The 19,496-nt window shown below is 38.0% G+C and overlaps 1 protein-coding gene across 4 annotated transcripts in view; it reads right to left on the bottom strand.

Moving 5' to 3' along the window:
* Positions 1-491: 491 nt before the first annotated feature.
* LOC132048961 (piezo-type mechanosensitive ion channel homolog) overlaps positions 492-19,496 on the bottom strand; it is a 33,086-nt gene continuing 14,081 nt past the window's right edge. For 2 of the 4 annotated variants that reach the window (XM_059439650.1, XM_059439644.1), the window contains 13 exons: positions 15,761-15,976; positions 15,492-15,669; positions 14,045-14,173; positions 13,752-13,925; positions 13,376-13,609; positions 8,890-10,431; positions 5,634-8,113; positions 4,860-5,252; positions 4,334-4,492; positions 1,588-2,091; positions 1,222-1,363; positions 997-1,141; positions 492-902 (listed from right to left, as the gene is read on the bottom strand). In XM_059439650.1, coding sequence (XP_059295633.1) covers positions 767-902; positions 997-1,141; positions 1,222-1,363; positions 1,588-2,091; positions 4,334-4,492; positions 4,860-5,252; positions 5,634-8,113; positions 8,890-10,431; positions 13,376-13,609; positions 13,752-13,925; positions 14,045-14,173; positions 15,492-15,669; positions 15,761-15,976 — 6,432 coding nt within the window. In that variant the 3' untranslated portion in view covers positions 492-766. The remainder of the gene's footprint in view (positions 903-996; positions 1,142-1,221; positions 1,364-1,587; positions 2,092-4,333; positions 4,493-4,859; positions 5,253-5,633; positions 8,114-8,889; positions 10,432-13,375; positions 13,610-13,751; positions 13,926-14,044; positions 14,174-15,491; positions 15,670-15,760; positions 15,977-19,496) is intronic. The other 2 variants (XM_059439657.1, XM_059439661.1) reach the window with 2 other exon arrangements.

Genomic DNA, 19,496 nt, shown 5'->3' on the forward strand with positions numbered 1-19,496 from the left:
CTTCAACTTTCACATTCTTTTTGGATCAATAATTAATTTTAACTTCAAATTCTACTTCCAACTCAGATATTGTGAGATACTGAACACCTTTCTCAAAGATTATAGATGAGACTATCCGGATACACCACAAAGAAGGATTGCACTACTGAGTGCTACTGGTTGGAAGAGAAAATGAAATTTATATATGTATTCCTTTAATTTAATGTCACAGAAAATTGGCAAGAGAGAAAAACCTGATAAGTGTTATCTACATTCAACCCGAAAACTAAAAACTGTTTCGTGCTATAGTGCTAAATCCCAACTCTGAAAGGGTTTTAAGGAAACAGGGAAATAAAAGTTCAATAAACTGCAGCAACATTTGGTGAAAGGGCAAGACAACCTGTGCAAAGTGTGTATTGACAAACATAAAAGTAATCCAGACTAAATGGTACAAGTATGTTATACCAGAAGTGGGATCAGTAAACATCACTCGCAAAGGAAATGGACACAAATTAGATGGATAAGAACCTTTCCATTGCCAAAAAAAGTTTTTATGTTATACACAAATTTGTTGCTATATTTGCACTCTGCCCTATATTTACAGATGTTTCTATCATCTACTTTGGAGGCTTCAGCATGAGGAATCAATACATACGATCCTTCCCAACTTCAAGCCAAGAAAAGACATTGGGAAGTTTAATGTTATTGGTTAGTATTTCTCTTCTACATAGGCGTTAGGACTAATATCCGTTGTCAAACTCTGCAGTTGAGAGTAAACTCTTATGGACTAATCAGGCTTAGTATACTCGAGCAACATATGCGGAGATCTATATATCTTCACTAGCGTCCAGTACAGGATTTCCTCCACTCCAAGCTCACCCTCTGCTCTTGCAGCATATATATCCTCACAGATGGCAATCAATCTGCATGGCACCAAAATCGTACATTTTTGCTTTAAGTAGAACTGTACTCGATTTTCTTTACAACAATGTTAATAATCAGACAATGACTTATTACCTGTCACATGAAGGAAGATTTTCATATGGGATTCTCATTCGCAAGTCGGAGCACTGCAGTCTGATGAAGCGACCAACTGCTAAAACAAATGTGATGTAGAGACCCCATATACTGAACTTGCTGAGAGTTTCACCTAGCAAACCCTCTAAAACACATACAAATTGTTAGTGATCAACACACTTCACTTACTTTCTCATGCTATATGAAAGATAATCCATTACTTACGCGGTGTTTCCTCTGATACAACTATGGCTATAGGCCCTCTCAACCCTCCACAGCCTTTTACATTCAGTGAATTGATATCATGGAAGGACCACCACTCAGAGACTCCCCGATTTAAAATGATATCCGCGCTAACACCATTTGCCTATAAAAATCAGTTATGCAGACAAATATCTTTAGTTAGCTACAAAATAGAAGATGAAATGCAAAAATTAATCTGATAGTAGCTTTAGCCAACTTCTTTTCTTAATAGGGAATATATCAAAGTTAATATGTTGAAAAATATCCCAAAATTTATCTACCTTCTGGTGGCAAGAAAATTCAAATAACATATAAACATTCAGCTTTAGTGTTTAGTAAGGTCCTTACCGCCTCTTCAATAGTCCTAACTTCCCCAGAGCCAGTCACGCGAAAATATCTAGGATATATATTATACGCGCGGAAGCTATTGATGGAACCATTCAAAACTTTCCTAACTTCCAATGGCTTTGGACAATCCGCAGGATCAAGAGTTCTTTCATATTTCACAACCTCCTTGCCCTTAGGCCTGTCCCTTGTAAGAACCCAAGAAAATTTAACTTCCATATCTTTCAGAGACAGAATGAATCTTCGCTGAACCACATCCGGAACCAGCCACAGAGTATTTGCATCAGGTTGGCAGCAGATAAGTTGGATATCATTTATATTGTATGCATTAAGATAGCCGTTGGGATCAAGATTCAAATCATCATGGAGCTGATTAAATGGAATCATTTCACAAAGAGTAGTCTGGTAAAGGGTTAACCTTCCTCCACCTATTTCTTTGATATCAAGCTGAACCCTCACATCATTTACAGGATTTGCTATGTTAGTTGGATTGCCACTGCTGTACATCTGCACCGAAGAACAGCTTCAATATCTCCCAATTTAAAAGATCACAACACGAACTTCCAAGAAACAATTAGAAGTTATAGAAAGGAAAATTTGAATAAGCTGGGGCTGCCTGATAATAATTTTCAAATCTCACGTCTATATGGCCACACTGCTAATAAATAAATATCATCTTTCATATATCGTTCTTAGTTCTTACCCCTTTGTTTTCCTTCTTTACATATATGTTAATGCAGGTATATAGTAACACAAAACATTGCTTATCATTTACATTAAAATTTTCAGTCTCTTAAGAATACTTATTCATGGAACTCACAAATTGGCACCTCAGAAAGGAACTGTATGACTAAAACCAACACACGAGATGCTCCTCCCCTAATGGATGAGCATGTGTCATACATCTCAAGTTATATTTCCAGAAAAAAAAAAAAAGTTAAAACTGCTTGATTCCTTTATCATATTTTTTTGATCAAGTAAAAATTTAGACTAAGATAATCCGATTCCTTTATCATATATATGAGGTGAGGGGACCTTTTAAAGCAAAAGGTGATCCACTATCAGTTGAAGCCAAACTTATATTATTTTATTTTATTTTGATTCTTAGCAATGTTGGGGAGAGGGCAACTAGGGAGTTATATGAAATAAGGAAAGTTTCCTAATTACTGAGATTTCTACGTACTATGACATAATAATTAACATCATTCCACATAATATTCTTAATGATTCTTTTTTTACTTTCACCAATAACATAATCATTAAGCACATTACACACAATAATTTTACGATTCTCTTAATTTTCAACACACACCGTCAAGCTTAAGGTGGTGAAACAATAAGAGTTTTATTAATTGCAAAGGAAGAAATTCTAAGAAGTTAGAAAATACAGTCGCCTGAACAGTGTTTCCGAAACAGTGAAAAAGAAATACTGGAATTATGTTCTCCTGAATTTCACTGGTAAATGGACAATGAATTTAGTAAAAGCACACAGAAGGAACTATTCTTTATCACTAGAAAGAGGAACAGTTATGCAAATCTCCAGGGTATCATCACCTCATCGGCTTAGCTTGAGTGGCGCTGAAGATGAAACAGAAAATGTGGAAAAGGACAAAGAGGAGTAAACAGAAAAATGCCACAATGGTGACAGAAAAAAATTGCTGGAGAAGTCTTCAGAGGAATGGCCAGAAGAGGCAATCCTGAGATGGACATTCGAAAGAGGCTTAATGACACCAGAATGGTAGAGGCATAATGCCTCCAAAATAATCACTAGAAAGAGGCATAGTATTGCCACAACAATCACTCAAAAAGAGGTGCAGATGGTAAAAATAGAAAAGAAAAAAGATTTTGGCCAGTCATAGGTGGAAGCTACAAATTATTCTTTCCTCCGCGGTGAAAGAGGGCAAAAAAGGTGTGTAGGAGAAAGAATTCTAAAAGGAGAGAAGATTTTGTCCACCAAGCGGGACAGAGTGCGACCCCTAAGCAATTGGGGTTCTCGCTTATCGCTTGGGGGTCCATCTCATCTGAAAACTTTCACTCACTCGCTTGAGTCGGACTCAATCACTTTTTGAGTTTGAAGGATCATTCGTTATTCACTCTCTTGCTTTACCAAGATTTAAAGGCTCTGATACCATGTGAAAGGAGAATGAGAAAAGAAGAGAGAGAACTCATATAAAAATTGGTTATTAATATGCAAAAAGAGAAAATTCCTGATAATTAAGATACCTAATTATTATGATAAAATCATATAGTGTTCCATACAATATTAGGAAATCTCCTGATTTTCTAAACAAAAAAGAGATTCAAGAAGTAGAGCAGTAGCGGAACTTCGCAATGTAGTGAGACAAAATGTTCGTTGCATAGGATGGATGTGAAACATATACAGGAACTTCTCCAGTGTCAGCACGAAGGAGAAAAAAATGAAAAGAGATGTGATGAAGATTCATTTCTTTGAGTAAGACAAATTCTACAAGTTGTTCGGTGAAATGAAGGGATTCGTAGATATAGATAATACTCTCAAACTGTCAGGGCATGCAAGCACTGATGCAGAATCGATGATTACATATTTTCCTTATTCCATTTCAGTGATTCATTAAAATGATTTCATAAATACATAATGTGCTCCAAAAGATTCTATCTGTTTATCTGAACGAAATAACTACTATATACTTGATCCTTTTATCTGAATGAAAATCTTGAGTTGCCAATTGTATAGCACATAGATCTGAGGATCAGTTCACAAACCACTTACCAGCATGGGAGCCCAGATTACACAGATTAAGATAAAGAACAAACATATTCCGTTACAGAATTTGGTCATCTTGGTCTGCTGCTCCCCTGGTCTGTGTGTAGCTCTGTTTAGAACAGCATCACATTTGACAAGGTACAAGCTCGCATTTATGTCTTCCAACTAGAAAAAGTACCAAAACATCAGTCTCATGAAGAAAATACTTACCTTCTCACTGTTTATTTTAAGAAGATATGCTCACCCCTTCTAACTTGAGAACCAAATCAGGGAAAAGGGACTTCTTTTAAAATTAATTCCTGCTAGGTGCTAAAAAACAGAAATGAGCTGGACATCTTTACGCTGAGTCAAGATAGATAGTTATGCAATTACGGCTCATTGTAGACCAAACTTGCTAATTCTCTCCAGCTTTTTCTTAATCTTTCTTTTTTTTGAGTGGGGGGTGTGTGTGTGTGTGTGGTGGTGGTGGTGGTGGTGGTGGGGGGGGGGGGGGGGGAGGGAGGGAGATAGGAATTTGGTAATTTGATCTCACCTTCAGCCAGTCATACATTGTCAATGAAGTCTTTGTGCAAGACCAGTCCAGTACACACCGTAATTCATACAGGAAAGGAAGAGCACGATATAGCCGGTAACCTAGATAATTTATTTGAGCAACTTTGCTGGTGAGGAATTGGCGATACAATGTGCTCTTGTGAGGAACACCATAGCGGATTTGTATGGCTTGCAATACCAGAGATATTGCTTTTGTCAGATATATTGCACGGAGGGCTAATCCAGCAGCACTTTGCTGTGCATCTATATTCCAAGCATATTCCGTGACGACATATGTGAAAAGAATGAGATTTGAAATGTAAAAGATCACTTTTCCTGTGGCAAACGAACAGAGGTATATGATGCGGTCAACCACAATCAAGAAGAATATTGCCTGCAGAAAAACATAGAAGAGAATCAGAGACCACATATTATCATGCTGCAGGTATTACTATTTCAGCCGGGTTATAGGAGCTTTCTACACAGTATCCTGCTAATCGAAAAACAAGAATCACTGGCATATTCCTTCAGAATTGCAATTCTGCCGACATATGAATAAAACCTAAACATGTCAATACTGCAAAAAAGATAGACGACAGCTGTTCGACATTCTTTATTAGTTGGTCAGTACTGGAAGCTTTGATCAGTAGAGCCAAAACAACTTTTTTCCCCAAGGAAAAGGCTGTTCATTTGTGGTTTTCCCCACAACAGTGACCAATATCTTCAATAAAAAAAATCTTGCAAAGCATGATATAGACAATGTAAACATGCTTACCATCAATATAAATACATAGTCCTTGGGAAACTGATCCTCAAGTTGGGAAACATCCAAGAACTCACTTTTGTTCTTTTTAACAGATTGGTAGAATATAGCAACCAAGAAGAACACACTCAAATCAGCACCAAAAATGTAAGCATAAAGATCAACTTCCCTTCTACCCCCGCCTATGATGGAGAGTATAGGGTATGGAAATCCAACTTCTTCAACAGCACCTATGCTTTGTGCTTCACGAATCTCGTTTGCTATGTCAGCAGCTGGAGTGAGTGATTTGAACTGTTCAGGTGTACATTCTGTCAATGGGCAGGCATAAACCACTTCAAAAACAGCCAATGCGATGTTTGGATTTTCACTACTCTTTTCGATGCTTTGAATTTGGACCCTACTAGAACAAGAACAATCGCTGGGGTTTTGGTTTTTGCATCTACCATCATGCATAAGCCTTAGCAACTGATTTATTCCAGATTCAATCCTCTCTGGTTGGATTCCATCCTCTGGCCACATGTGAACATCCATGGACAACTGCACAAAGTATGGTGGCGATTCTGCCTCCTGTGTTAGTGATTTCCAATATCTACTACAGCCTCTGATCGCCAATTTCACCATATTCTTGAATGGAAGGAAGAGTTTCTTCGCCTTCTCACTCCACCCAGATGCCACTAGGTCCTCCTTTGGGTCCAAAAGTCTACTTTTCCAAGTACTGTATCCCAGAGAAAACCATTTACCATCTTTTGCAGTTATAGAGCTCTGTATGAGGGTGAACAAGTACACCAGAAATAATGGCAGTGAACTTATGACAAAAGCTGATGTTATCCTTTTTGTGGGAAAACCCAACTGTTGAAGAGTAGTGGACAGAATGCTAAAACCACAGTGCTGAATAATTATTTGATAAAGATACTGGACCAAAATGTATATTTCTGTGTAGATTAGCATGGTGACCCAAAAAATGTAACTTGGCCCAGTGTTCACACAAAGCGCGTATAGAAAGAGAGCTGCCAGGTACACCATAGAAAGCAAACTGAAATTCCAAAGAAAGACAAGAAGAAAGCCACAATAGCACACAACATCATTATTTGAACGCATCTGGGACCATATGTGACAGAAGATTCTCCCAATTTGCAGACTTGCTGCTTCAGACGTTCTACTCCTATCAGATTGCAGAGAAGAAGAACGGTCCAGACGAGTATACGTGGTATTCTCACCATCTCTCTCATGAGATATTCCCTCCCCAGCAGTTGAGGTCTCATTAGAATCAGACTCATCTGGTGGAATGTTCAGAAAGCTCACAATATTGTTTACAGCCTGATTCCCAATGGACTGTACTTGAGAAACACCATCACCGATCAACTGTACTGCAGAAACTAACGGATTATCCTTAGATTGGCCTCTTATTTTGTTTTCTTTGTCCAGGTTCAAAGCATTATCACCTGCATCTTCTTCAACTTCACTTATTTCACATAGAGGAGTTTCAATAGGGTGCTTCAGAAGTTCTGTTGCCAATGGGCTTCCTGCCCTGGTACTATTTGGAGATTCAGGGAAATCATGAGAAAAAATAGAGTCTGAATTAACATTTATCTCCAGTTTATCTGGTCTTCTTTCCTCTAAATTCGGAGCTGAAAAATTCTTCCTCCTCCTTATACCCTCACTAGCAGGAGAAGTGTCACCACGGGTGGCAGCAGAATTTGTATCTGTACTATGAAGCTGTATTTGTAGGTTGAGCATCTCAGACTTCATCTTCTCCACTTGCAAATTTCGCTGGCGTTTCTTCTCCTCAGATTCTCTAATGTGCTGTAACTGTGCAGTCTTCCAGGCAGCTTTCTTCTCTTGCTCACGTACAACAGCACCAATTTGTTCCGCCTCAAGATAACGGAACACATATTCAAATTCTGGGGAAGAGAACATATACGATTGCAGTGAGACAAGCACAAAAATTATGATCTCGACCAAAGCTGATCTCGAGGTAATGCGAAAGCCATAGTCATATTTATAGAATCCAATCACTTCATAAATGTAATCTATAGTTTCACATTTTCCCGCATTAAAATCACCAATAAATGGAGACTGATAGGCCAGAGAGAGAACTATGACAGTAAAATTGTACATGCGAAGATACTTGAATATCTTATTTTTCTTTTTCAAAATCGAAAGCCTCATTCGGAAGAAGATCAGAGCAAAGCCAAGATATCCAAGATGTAGAACATCATACTCGAGGGTCCCCGTTATCAGTATCAAAGCAAGCACGAGGTCTAGAAGATGACAATAGCAGTAGAGTCTCAAGTAGTCAAGAAAGGTCCACATGCTTTTGGTTTCAAATGAAAGATCTCGCCACACGAAAGAATTCTTGCGCTGTGAGAGCATCTGACGATACGTAAATGACCCTGATAAACTGGATGTGCGATCAGCACGGAGCTTGAAACATGCAAGCATGAAGACAACATAATAACTGATCAGCATTCGAGGGTCATCAACAGTAAACCCTGTCAGAAGGAAAAGCCAAAAACAGTTCAGAAAGTATAACAAAAAGGTTTCAGCAAAACATCTGCAACACAAGTCACTGGTGTTAAATCTAGAATCAGATATTTAAAACAATTCGCAAAAGAAGCTGCTCCCAAATTTTAAGAGGGAAAAAAAAAAAAAAAGGCATCAATCCATTACTCTTTTAGCTACTAATTGTTCATCTAAATATTTTGTTTCAGTGAAGATGACAATTTCAAATAACAGCTTATTTGAGCTAACTTGTTGGGGGGGGGGGGGGGGGGGGGGATGGGATTTGGAAAATTGGGTTTTCTCCCAGTTAGTGAAATTCAAATCCAAAAAGGAATGGGTTCTGCAAATGAATAAGCTAATGCTTCTGAATATAAAAATGGATACCATACTAGGAAAAAATAAAGGGATAGATGGAAAAGCACTACTTTGAAGGCAGAAGGGAGAGAAAATGTTAATTTTCCTAGATTTTTCGTTTTTTTTGCACGCATGAGCTTCCTATTTGTATAGAAGATTTAATGGGCGTCTTTTTGTAGAGAATCACTACTTTTTTTGTAGGTTTTCTACTTTTTGGTATACCGCTATGATACAGGCTTTGTTCCCATCATTAATAAAATTCATATTACCTTACAAAAAACAAACAAACAAACAAACAAAACAAAAACAAAAACAAAAAAGGAACATTGAAAAATAGGGAAACGCATGGAGGTGAAAAAAATCAGATGTGGCGTAACAAACTACAATGCCAAATATTACTGAAGAGTCGTACCAAGCCAACACTTTTTACAATAATCAAAATATGCATCTGAGCTGCTCCAGCAATCATGACAATGCACGGTCTGATTTGGTATATTCCGATTTAAAGGCATCAAGCTCTTCCACATGGCAAAGTATTCAAGCAAAAGAATCAAAGTAAACAAGAGTACAAAAATTGGCCAAACTTTACGAATGATCCGCCGTTTCAGAAGAACACAAGAAGCTAGCAAAGCAATGTAGAGCAAGGAGACAGCGTTAAGTAAAGCAAAGCTGGCGAGAAGCAATGCGAGCATATTAATCTCAAGCCCAAAGAGGTTGAACATATTCTCCACCCAGAACTTCAAATAAATTTTCAAGGTAGTCTTCTGCGTTTCAAGTCTTTCTTTTCTCAGTGAAACAACAAGCTTCTTATTCCACTTATGACTCTCCTGTCTGCTTCCCCAGAAAGAACCAAAAGAATATTTACTCCTGCTGCTATACTCGGAGACTCCTCTGCTGGAGGACACATCATCAGATGATTGAAAGAGATTCTGGCCGAAGTAAGGCCATGACTTGCTTGATGGCCGCATCCCTTGCGTAGACAATTCACTGGAGTCTGTTACCGGCTTGCTTTCCCCGTCAGGATCTAAAGGTAGTACATCTTCTTCTGAGACAAATAGTGGACAAGGTTCCTCAGATCTATTGCCATTCAAAAGAGAAGTTGGCATATTTTCCAACCAATGGAAAACATTATACTGAAGTGTACATGCGGCAATGACAAGCACTTTCGCCCTCAAACCTGCTTCAAGGCCCCAAAAGTTTGGTCTATACACCTCGAGGCCCAAGATAACAGATAAAGCATAATGCTTTTGTCCAGGAAACATCCCAGCCTGTTTACCCCACATCTGAAACAGATATTCCGTGGCCACTATGAGTCCAGTGTAAATCAAGAAAAACTTGGATGGTATTCGGGAAGCTTTTGGCAGGGTTGTACAGAGGACAAGCCCCAGAAGATAGAAAAGCCCAAATGCACTTATTGGAGATAATGATGCATAAAACAGTGCTATGAACAAAATTTTATGACTGTGCCAAATGAGAAACCGTCTGATGAAACCGAATATCCCAAACTGCGATGGACCATGATCTTCTGAATGGATGTATTTGCTTTGTCGCCTTTCATAGCTATACATTTGCATCACAATTACGATTGCAAGAGACTGCCATACATTTTCCAATAGTGATGCTCCATGGTCATAGCCAAGGTATACCTTAATATCAAGGTTTCTGGACATCCAGGCCTCAAAAGTGGGAAAAATGCTCAAACTATAGATGAGAACAAACACTAAAATTGCATAGAGCTTTAGTGGATACCATAGGCGCCTCTTCGTCTTCTCAACTAGTTGTCTTCCAATGATCCACAGCAGAAGAAGGAAGATGTATCCGAAAGACACATAGTTGGGTGTCACCAAATACACCGTGATAAGAATGGTCACAAAAGCTATATAGGTTCCAAATGATCTATATACAGACAAAAATCTCTTCCCTATAGCACTGAGATATGACGCTATCCTTTTTTCTGCAAGGCAATCAACACCATTAGGATAAGGTGGTAAAACGGGATAAATTAAAAGGACAGTTGTAATACATCAGAATTTGTATGAGCCAATATCCCAACATTAACCACGAAAACTTGACAAGTACCAATTGCCATTACATTAAGTTACAAAAGAAAATCAGTCAACTCGTCTTCCAAGGACATCCACATGTTGCATGCCACAGTCTGTCAGAAGGTAAGACCTGAGAAAGCACATCTGGATCGAATATCCAGTAACTACAACAACTACTACTAACCCCAAGTCCTAGGCTATATGTAACCTCACACACCATGTCACTCCTTTTAAACTCATCTTGGTACAATATTATTGAAAACAAGAATACTAAAAATAAAAATAAAAACATAGGATGAAAAATAAAAGTACTAAAATGACTAATACACAATCTAAACTAATAACTATCGTCTATATCGATCTTTTTCTTCCATTGTGCCCGATGTTTTCCTAAGTCGCAGGATCCAAGAGATTGTAGGTCCTCGAGACAACTTTCTTCCAAGTGATTTTAGGTCAACCTAGTCCCACCTTCACTTACCATGGTTTACATCTAGGGACCAGTGCATTTGGTAGACAATACTAGGAGTGACCAAACCATCTCAAGCGACCTTCTTTCATTTTATCCTCGATATATGCTACTTGAACCTTCTCGCGAATATGGTCATTTCTAATCATGTCTAGTATTGTATGATCGCGCATCCATCTTAGCATATGCATATCTGCGATACTTATCTTGTGGATATGTTAGGACTTATTAGAGGCCCAACATTCACTCCTATATAACAATGTTGATCTTGTACATGTTTTATAGAACTTACCTTTCACTTTGATAGGCATCCTTCAAACCATCCGATTATGATTTTATGTGTAACATCTTCATCTATCATTCCATTCTCTTAGAACAACAAGCATAGATATCCGAATTGTTTGCATTTAGGCACCGCAATCACATCTAATATCACTTTGATTTTGCTCTTATGTTGACTAGACTTGCAGTGCATATATCCAGTCTTACTTCTTATCCTAAAACTCATACTTCCTAGAGTGTTTCTCCATAGTTCAAGCTTTTGGTTGACACTTCCGCTGGTTTCATCAATTAGCACAATAGCATCAGCAAATAGCATACATCATGAGACCTCATCTTGCATGATGTTGGTTTGCTCCTCCATAACAATGGTAAAAAGGTACGAGCTCAATGTCGATCTTTGGTGTAAACCCATAGTCATGGAGAACTCCTTGTATTTCCTATTATTATTGTCACGCTATTGATGACTCCTTCATACATGTCTTTTATGGCATTCATATATTTAATATGAATTCATTTATTTTCTAACACCTACCAAAGGACTTTTCATCAGTCTATCATATGCTTTCTCTAGGTCAATAAACATCATGCGTAGATCTTTTTTTCCTCTCGCGATAAACTTCCATCAAACTCCTTGGCAAAAATATAGCCTATGTTGTAGATCTACCAGCATAAATGAAAAATCTAAACGGTTTCTCTGTCGCTCTTGTAGTATCGCTAAGTCTACATTCTAACACTATTAGAGTTTCATCATAAACTCATAAGTTGTCCATAATAGTTAACACAACTTTGGATGTCTCCTTTGATTTTATAAAATGGAATCAGGGTTTCTCCACTCATCGGGTATCCTACCACTTCCCAGTATAACATTAAATTTTCGGTAAGTCATCCTACTCCAATCTCTACAAGACACTTTCAAACCTCTACGGTGTACCATCTAGACTGCAGGTTTTCTAATCCTCATACTTTTCATGGCATCATATACCTCTGCCAGCCTACTTCTATGAGTGTAGCTAAAGTTTCTATCACGCACAGATGTTTGGAGATCTAGAATGCCATTATGAGTTGAACAATTGATCAAAATAACCTCGACATCTCTCCTTTATCTCATTATCGCTGTCAACACTTATGGGGAATCGCCTTTATTACAACTTACCTAATTTAAGTTCTCGCTACCCTAGAGTTTAACAGCCTTGAAGTTTTCAGTGGTTATTTCTTGTAAGATCTAGCTCCAGAGTCCAATGAGCTAGTTTGTACATATTTGCCTATTTGGCTAAATAGTAAGTTTTAGTTTAACCAAACAAAAAGTCCTTACTTCTCTTCTCTCTCCGTCCTGCTATTTAAATATTTCTTTCTCCCCTTCTGGTGTCCCTAGTTTTTGCTACAATCCATCCATGACTTCTCCTCCAGCTTTTTCATAGCTTTCTTAGCTTCCGTCTCACCACTGTTATACTCTTCAAAGACTTCTCATCTTCTACTTTTGGTAACTACCTATAACACTTTCTTTTAGCTCTAATAACTCTTTGCACCTCCTCATTCCACCATCAGAATTCTTGTGGTTGAGGTCCTACACCTTTAGACATACCTCATATTTAGCTTGCTACTCTTTTAATCCAGCCTAACATTCCTTCCACAAAATTTTTGCATCCCTCTCTAGGTCCCATTCTCCTTCCTCCTGCAGTCTTTTCTTGAAATGATAGCTGGTTAGTGTCCTTTAATGCCCAAAAGTTTTCTCCTATCTCACTCTACCCTTACACTTTACATCAACCAATGACCAACCTATGTTGGACAGTAAAGGCTTCTCCTGGTAATACCTGCCTGTCCTTACATAAGGTTCTATTCCATCTTCTAGTACAACAACAACAACGACATACCCACTGTAATCCCACAGGTGGGGTATTCCATCTTCTAGTAAGGATGAAATTTGCTTGACTGTGGTTACCCCACTGTTAAATGTTGTTAGGTAACAATCTCTCTTTTTAAAATATGTTTTAGCTACTACTAAATTATAAGCTAAAGTGAATATTCAGTGACTGATGACTTCAATTTCTTCTTTGCCCATTAGAAAACATGCAACCATCACGAATTGGCTGAGAGAAAATTCATACCATGTGAATGATCAGGATCATGGTCTCTATTGGTGGAAGAGGCATAAACTGACAACAGGACTGATTTGTTTAACCCAGCTTTCAAAATGCTAAACCCCACAGGAGGACAAGGTGTATGCTGCACGATGGCTGAAAACGAGAATAACATATCAAAGCCATGGTTATGAACTGCACAGAAGCACGCAAGCACAGCTATCTCGAGGAAATCATAATAGCTATCGCTTTGGAGTAGACCTGCAGGAGTCCGGAAGGATGCATCAAACCATGAAAGAAAAACAAATGCGGTAGAGAAAGAAAATGCGCAAGAGCAGAGAGAAATGAGCTAATTATTCATTCTTTAGATGAAATCAAGACGACAAATCAAAAGAAAACATACCCAACTGAGACAGGATCACCATACTCAATGAGCTTTCATGCTCCAGTGTTTTAGAGATTAGATTAAGCTGAAGAATATAAAGGACCGCAAAATGAGCCTCGCATAGAAGGATTAGCGACTGGCGCATCTTTTCATTGATGTCATGGCTCAGAAGATAAACAAAAAAGAATATCACTGAAACAATAGAAACAATCAGTTAAGACCTTGCACCAGATCATGCACTACATAATTCAAACTACTTGTTTTTTGGGTCCATTAAATCAACAATCGAGCCAGACTGTGATACTACTTACTATATACAGCATGGATGAATCCAGGTTTTGTTGCAATAATGAATATTAGGACTAGCATAATAGCCCGAGAACATTTCCGTAATCCCCAGGCGACTGTTGCCACAATTAATACTTTGGTCTCTTCTTTCACTGCAAATGCAGAAAGATAAAACACAGTGATGCTATTGAAGTGCTAGGGGAAAACTGAAAAATCTAAGCGGAAGCCACAAAAATTAAGAGACATAGTATGGAACAGAAATTATCTTCCAAACTATTCTTGCACCCCATTTTATGAATCAAAAGAATTCCCAATCACAAATAAATCAAGGAAAGGTGAGCAAATTATGAAGCCTTTACATGCTATCGACAGTATTAACAGCAGCCTAAGTTGAAGAAATGATATGTTCGAAACAACTTCTGCATCTTCTAGATGAAGAGATCAGTATTCCGGGAATTGGCAATACTGACAGAAAGGGTAAGGGATAGGAACAAAAATTTAGGTGTTGTTCGACTAAAGTAGTTGGCCTTACAGAAGGTTTCAAACCACAAATTAAGTGCGTAGCTAACCAATCAGTAGCCAAACTAGCCAGATATATGGCACACTCAATTGATGTGACTCTTCCGGATGATTAACGTATAGAAAACAACGAAGCTCATTTTCATTCAATGTTCACTGAAATAACAGGAGCAAACAAGCTACCATGATTTACCCATTAGGACGGTGAATCAATAAAATTCTTACTCCAGCAATGATAGTAGTATAATAATTGTAGCAAGGCTAAAATTTGCTTTTAGCCAATCAAAAGGCACTATAGCCCTGCATGGTCGGTGTGTTACATCTGATTTTGGACACAGAGAAATAGTGAGCTAATATTGAAGGTTTTACTTATGATCTGTTAATCCTATATCACGACCCAAAACCAGCTAAAACTCTACTTTAGCATTCTGCCAACATTTGCTAATATGAAGACTACATATACACTCACACTTATCCATATGCATATCAATATTTGCCATAATCCTAGCAGTACAAAAGCTCATGCCACTTTTTTCTAAGGTGCATAAGCAAGTTATTTCAACATCACAAGATTAGGGCCATAAATGACAGGTGAGTCAACCCAGCAAATGGAAGTCATCTTCCAATTGATTGTACATGAAGGCTGAATTATTATCCATAATTTGGAACTGTCACGTTCTCTCTGTTCAATCAATAAAGCATTATATATAAGAAATATAAAGGATATTCTTTCTGGACAGTCAATATTTCAAATTTTTGTATTAAGGAAGCCCCAACCTTTCCTCTACTCTTACCATAAATTGCATATATACAGCAACGACAAGTTACTGTAAAAATACTAAGGTAGTGTTAGCTAACTCAACCAGTTTAGGGCAGAATATCGATGAATGACTGAGTTAATATGAGGACACAGTTCTATTTTCTGATTGAGATTAAAGTAGCCATTGGTACCTTCCTCACTGAAGCTGTCATTTGATGATTGGTTCTCTTCATCTGACAAGCACAGGAAAACAGAGTTATTTACAAGATTACCAACTGCAACAAGGATTCCGAGGAAAAACTGTGCGAGCAGGAAGAAGCCAGGAATAGGATAACGCCACAATCCAACCATCTCCCAGATCTCCATGTCCTAAAAGTTCACAATCCGCTGACCTCATTAACTTGCAAGAATTAACCGATATGACATGACTCTGGAATCTAACAGCAAAGTAGAAGGATACCTTCCCAAGCCTCCAGTTGAGGAAAACAAAGGCCACATTAAATATATATGTGCTGACTGCCCACAATAGAATGAAGACTAGAAGCAACCCATTCAGTCGATGAAGACGAAACAAGGATGGAAAAGCATACAAAATGTAGCCAACATATGCTAGCAGTCCAAACGCACATATACTTGCAAAATGGAAGCTCCAAAAAGAAAGGGCAAACAAGGAGACCTGTCACATTCGCCATCAGAAGTTTAACATATAAACAAACATGGTGAATAATACTCGTTAAACTCTGTTTAATACTTAAATGAGAATATAACACGATACATATCAAAATTTGAAAAAGTGAAAAGTGTGTCCTACCAAAGAAAGGGTTAGAAAAAGACCATTTCCGTCCTCATTGGGACCCCAAAAGAATACAACTAAGGTTTCAATATGGACAATACATCTTGTATCACTAATAATTCTCGTATCGTTGATGGGATATGAGGATAATAACTTTCAATTGGAATGTTTTCATTACATTTTCGGGAGGAAAAAAAATCAATTCTGGATGAATAATGTGGCATTACAAATAAAACTAAGTGCTAATATAGCATTTAAATTTTGCAACTGAAATTACCCACTAAGTCACGGCATGATATGTTACTTAAAGATTAACATCTAACAGAACGAGTCGTACTAATTTGGATCTAGTGGCGCCTCGCACTTTAGAATGAATCCAAGGGTTACTTTTCTGAAGGAAAAGATTGATTACAACCTGAATTTGTTGAAAACACGAGCTTCACTACAGGTGGCGTTGGTTTATTTGTCTGGGTTTCTTTCTTGATAAGGTAAAATAAGACCTAGCATTTGTTTGGAACATGTTTTGACGTCTCTTTCTTTTTTTTTTTTGAAATGGTAAAACATATTTTGACGTCTTGCAAAGTAATTTACACAAACATGTTTGTTTAAGTTGTTTCAATTGTTTATACAAAAAGTTTTTTAGAAGAACCTGGCTTTTTGAAGTGTTAAGACTGCCCCATCTCACCTCATGAGTTGTCTTTGAGGTTGTATCAGAGCTAGACCCATCTCTACTCTTGGTTTACATAATGTTGGGGCCCCGTTTTATGTTGTCGACGCTCAAGTGTCCCACATTCGTTGAAGAAATGGCATGTTATGTCCTTATTGGTCTTGGACAATCCTCACCTCATGAGCTAGCTTTTGGAGTTGATTAGGCTCAAACTCAATTCTTAACATGAAGAGGTAATTTGAGGGTTCTTTTCAAAAGAAAATTCTTCATTCACTCACAAATCTTCAAAAGATTTACGATTATTCAAAAACCTGCACAAACTTATTTTCTGGAAGTTGTCCAAACGGCTCCTTAGAGACAAAAGCAAAGCAAATGTCTAATGGGATGCTCCAATCAAAGTACCATTTATTTTTTTTATTTTTTTTTTTACTTTTAGATTGGTAAAGGGTATTTTGTATTGATAAGCAGCACAACTGCTGGCAAGAATTTACAGAGAAAGTCTCATTACAAGTTGTGTAATGAACTCAAAAAGTCCACCATGGCTTCTGCACCATTAGCTATTGCCATGTTGCACCAAAAATACAGTAAAGAAATGTATCTGTGCTTCAAACTAATTACAGATTCCTTTTTGCTATCAAAAGTTCTCGAGTTTCTTTCCTTCCATATACACCACCAGATGACGGCAGGCAGTGTGTTCCAAGTTCTTAGTTTGCCTTTTCCCAGTCCTTTCACATGCCAGCATTGCAGAAGCTCGACTATAGTCTTAGGCATCACCCAACTGACCCCCAAAATATTTAAGAGAAGATACCACATTTGTGAGGTGTAGGGGCAATGTAAGAAAAGGTGGCTGACACTCTCCCCTTCCTTCTCCCCTTCCTTCTCACACTATAGACATCTGCTGCAGATTGCAATCCCTCTTTTCTGAAGATTGTCATGAGTTAAAACTGCTCCGTGCCACCAGCCACAAAAAACAATCGACCTTCAAAGGTTCCTTATTTCTCCAGATGGTTCTCCAAGGTACCATCTTTTTTAAGGTAAATTTTATTAGAAGGTACCAAGATGGTACAGGATTACAACAAAAACAACCCCTGCCATAACAGGGCAACTACAAACCCCCTATCTCCTCTAGGAAAAACCATATACTGCTCCTTACCACCTTTACGGTCTAAAACTCAATTGTAGACTTCCCCGGGAAACTTCCTTCTATGAATGCGTTTTTGGAAGGAAGAGAAATCATTATGCTGCTTTGGGTAAAAAAAAAGCAAAGAAGTTAACTTCAGAGGGAAGCAGGGAGTACCTAAGGATCTTGCTCAAACTAAACTTTGGGAAGGCCTGTGATCATTTAAACTAAAATTAGCTAGACTCTGTAATGTTGAAGATGGGATTCGGGGATGAGTGGCGAAAGTGGATCAAGTTCTGCATACCAATGGTCAGACTCTCAATCCTAGTAAGTGGTAGCCCGTGCAATTTCTTTGGTAGCTCGAGGGGCTTGAGACAGTACCTGTTATCTTTATGCTATTCATCCTAGCAATGGAAGCGTTAATTTTATTTTATTTTTTGATAAAGGTAGGTTAAATTTTATTAATGAAGTACCAAGTTGGTACAGAAATTACAACAGAAAGAGGAACTCTGATATGAACCCAACAAGCACAAGGCCTTTCACTCGAAGTCAAGCAAGAGAACTTCAAGAGTTGCAAGCCTTGTTCATGAAAAAGGATGCCTTGGAGGAGATTGGAGAGAAGACTTCGCGGATTTACAACGTTTAGGAGTTGGCATTGGAAGAGTTGCAAAGTGGCTAGAAGCGCAAAATGGCTAAAAGTGCAACTATGGGGCTAAGATTGCAATTGGAGGTCATACCTGCAAGTTATGGGGTTAGAATGGCAATTGGAGGTCATAATTGCAAGATATGAGGCTATGCAATTGAAGACCCATGTGGGTATTTTTGCAAAAGAGCCACTTTAGGGCCTTTTGGTGTAATAGGCATTAGTATAAATAGTTCTTGTCATCCATTTGGAAGACTTAGCTTGGATATTGTGAGAATTTATATTTTGAGAGATTTAGTTAATAGATAGTTTGTTTGGTTGATTATTGACTAAGTGTAATTTCTTAGTTGTGCATTGAATTGCAAGTTCCATTGAATTCATATTAGGTTGCTCATTTGTGGAATTCATTTGAGTCCTTTTTCTTGAATTCAAATTACTTAGGTTCTTAGGGTTGAATCAAATTGGGAGGGATTGGGTTTGATATACCCAATTTTGCCCATAGATTTACTATCCTTTGGGTCTAGTATCTATCCTTCTATCTCTTCTTTTCCAATTTTCCAAGTTCCTTTCATTTTCTTTTGTTGTTTTGAATTCTTAGAGTTTCCTTAGGTTGAATCTTATCAAACTCAGACCAATCAACCATTACATGCTTCTCCCTAACAACTCTAGGAAATCAAGATATTGATCCATATCCTCTAACAAGCCCTCCTTACACCAATAGTACAGATACTGGATACACTTGTTTTTTACCACTGAAATAGAAGCGTTAATTACAATGATGGAGTTGTGTCAGGTCAGCAATTGGACATGTTGAGTTTTTGATGACGTAGATAGCTACCACCAAAATTATCTTAGACATTTTCTGGTTCCAGGCAGTGCCTAGCCTTAAAATCAACTTCAGGAAGATCATACCACTGAATGAAGTGGACAATATTAATTTAGCGCATGCGCTCAATTGCTGGGTTAGAGCTCT

This window comes from Lycium ferocissimum, chromosome 1, assembly GCF_029784015.1.
Source record: "Lycium ferocissimum isolate CSIRO_LF1 chromosome 1, AGI_CSIRO_Lferr_CH_V1, whole genome shotgun sequence".
Taxonomy (NCBI): Eukaryota; Viridiplantae; Streptophyta; class Magnoliopsida; order Solanales; family Solanaceae; genus Lycium; species Lycium ferocissimum.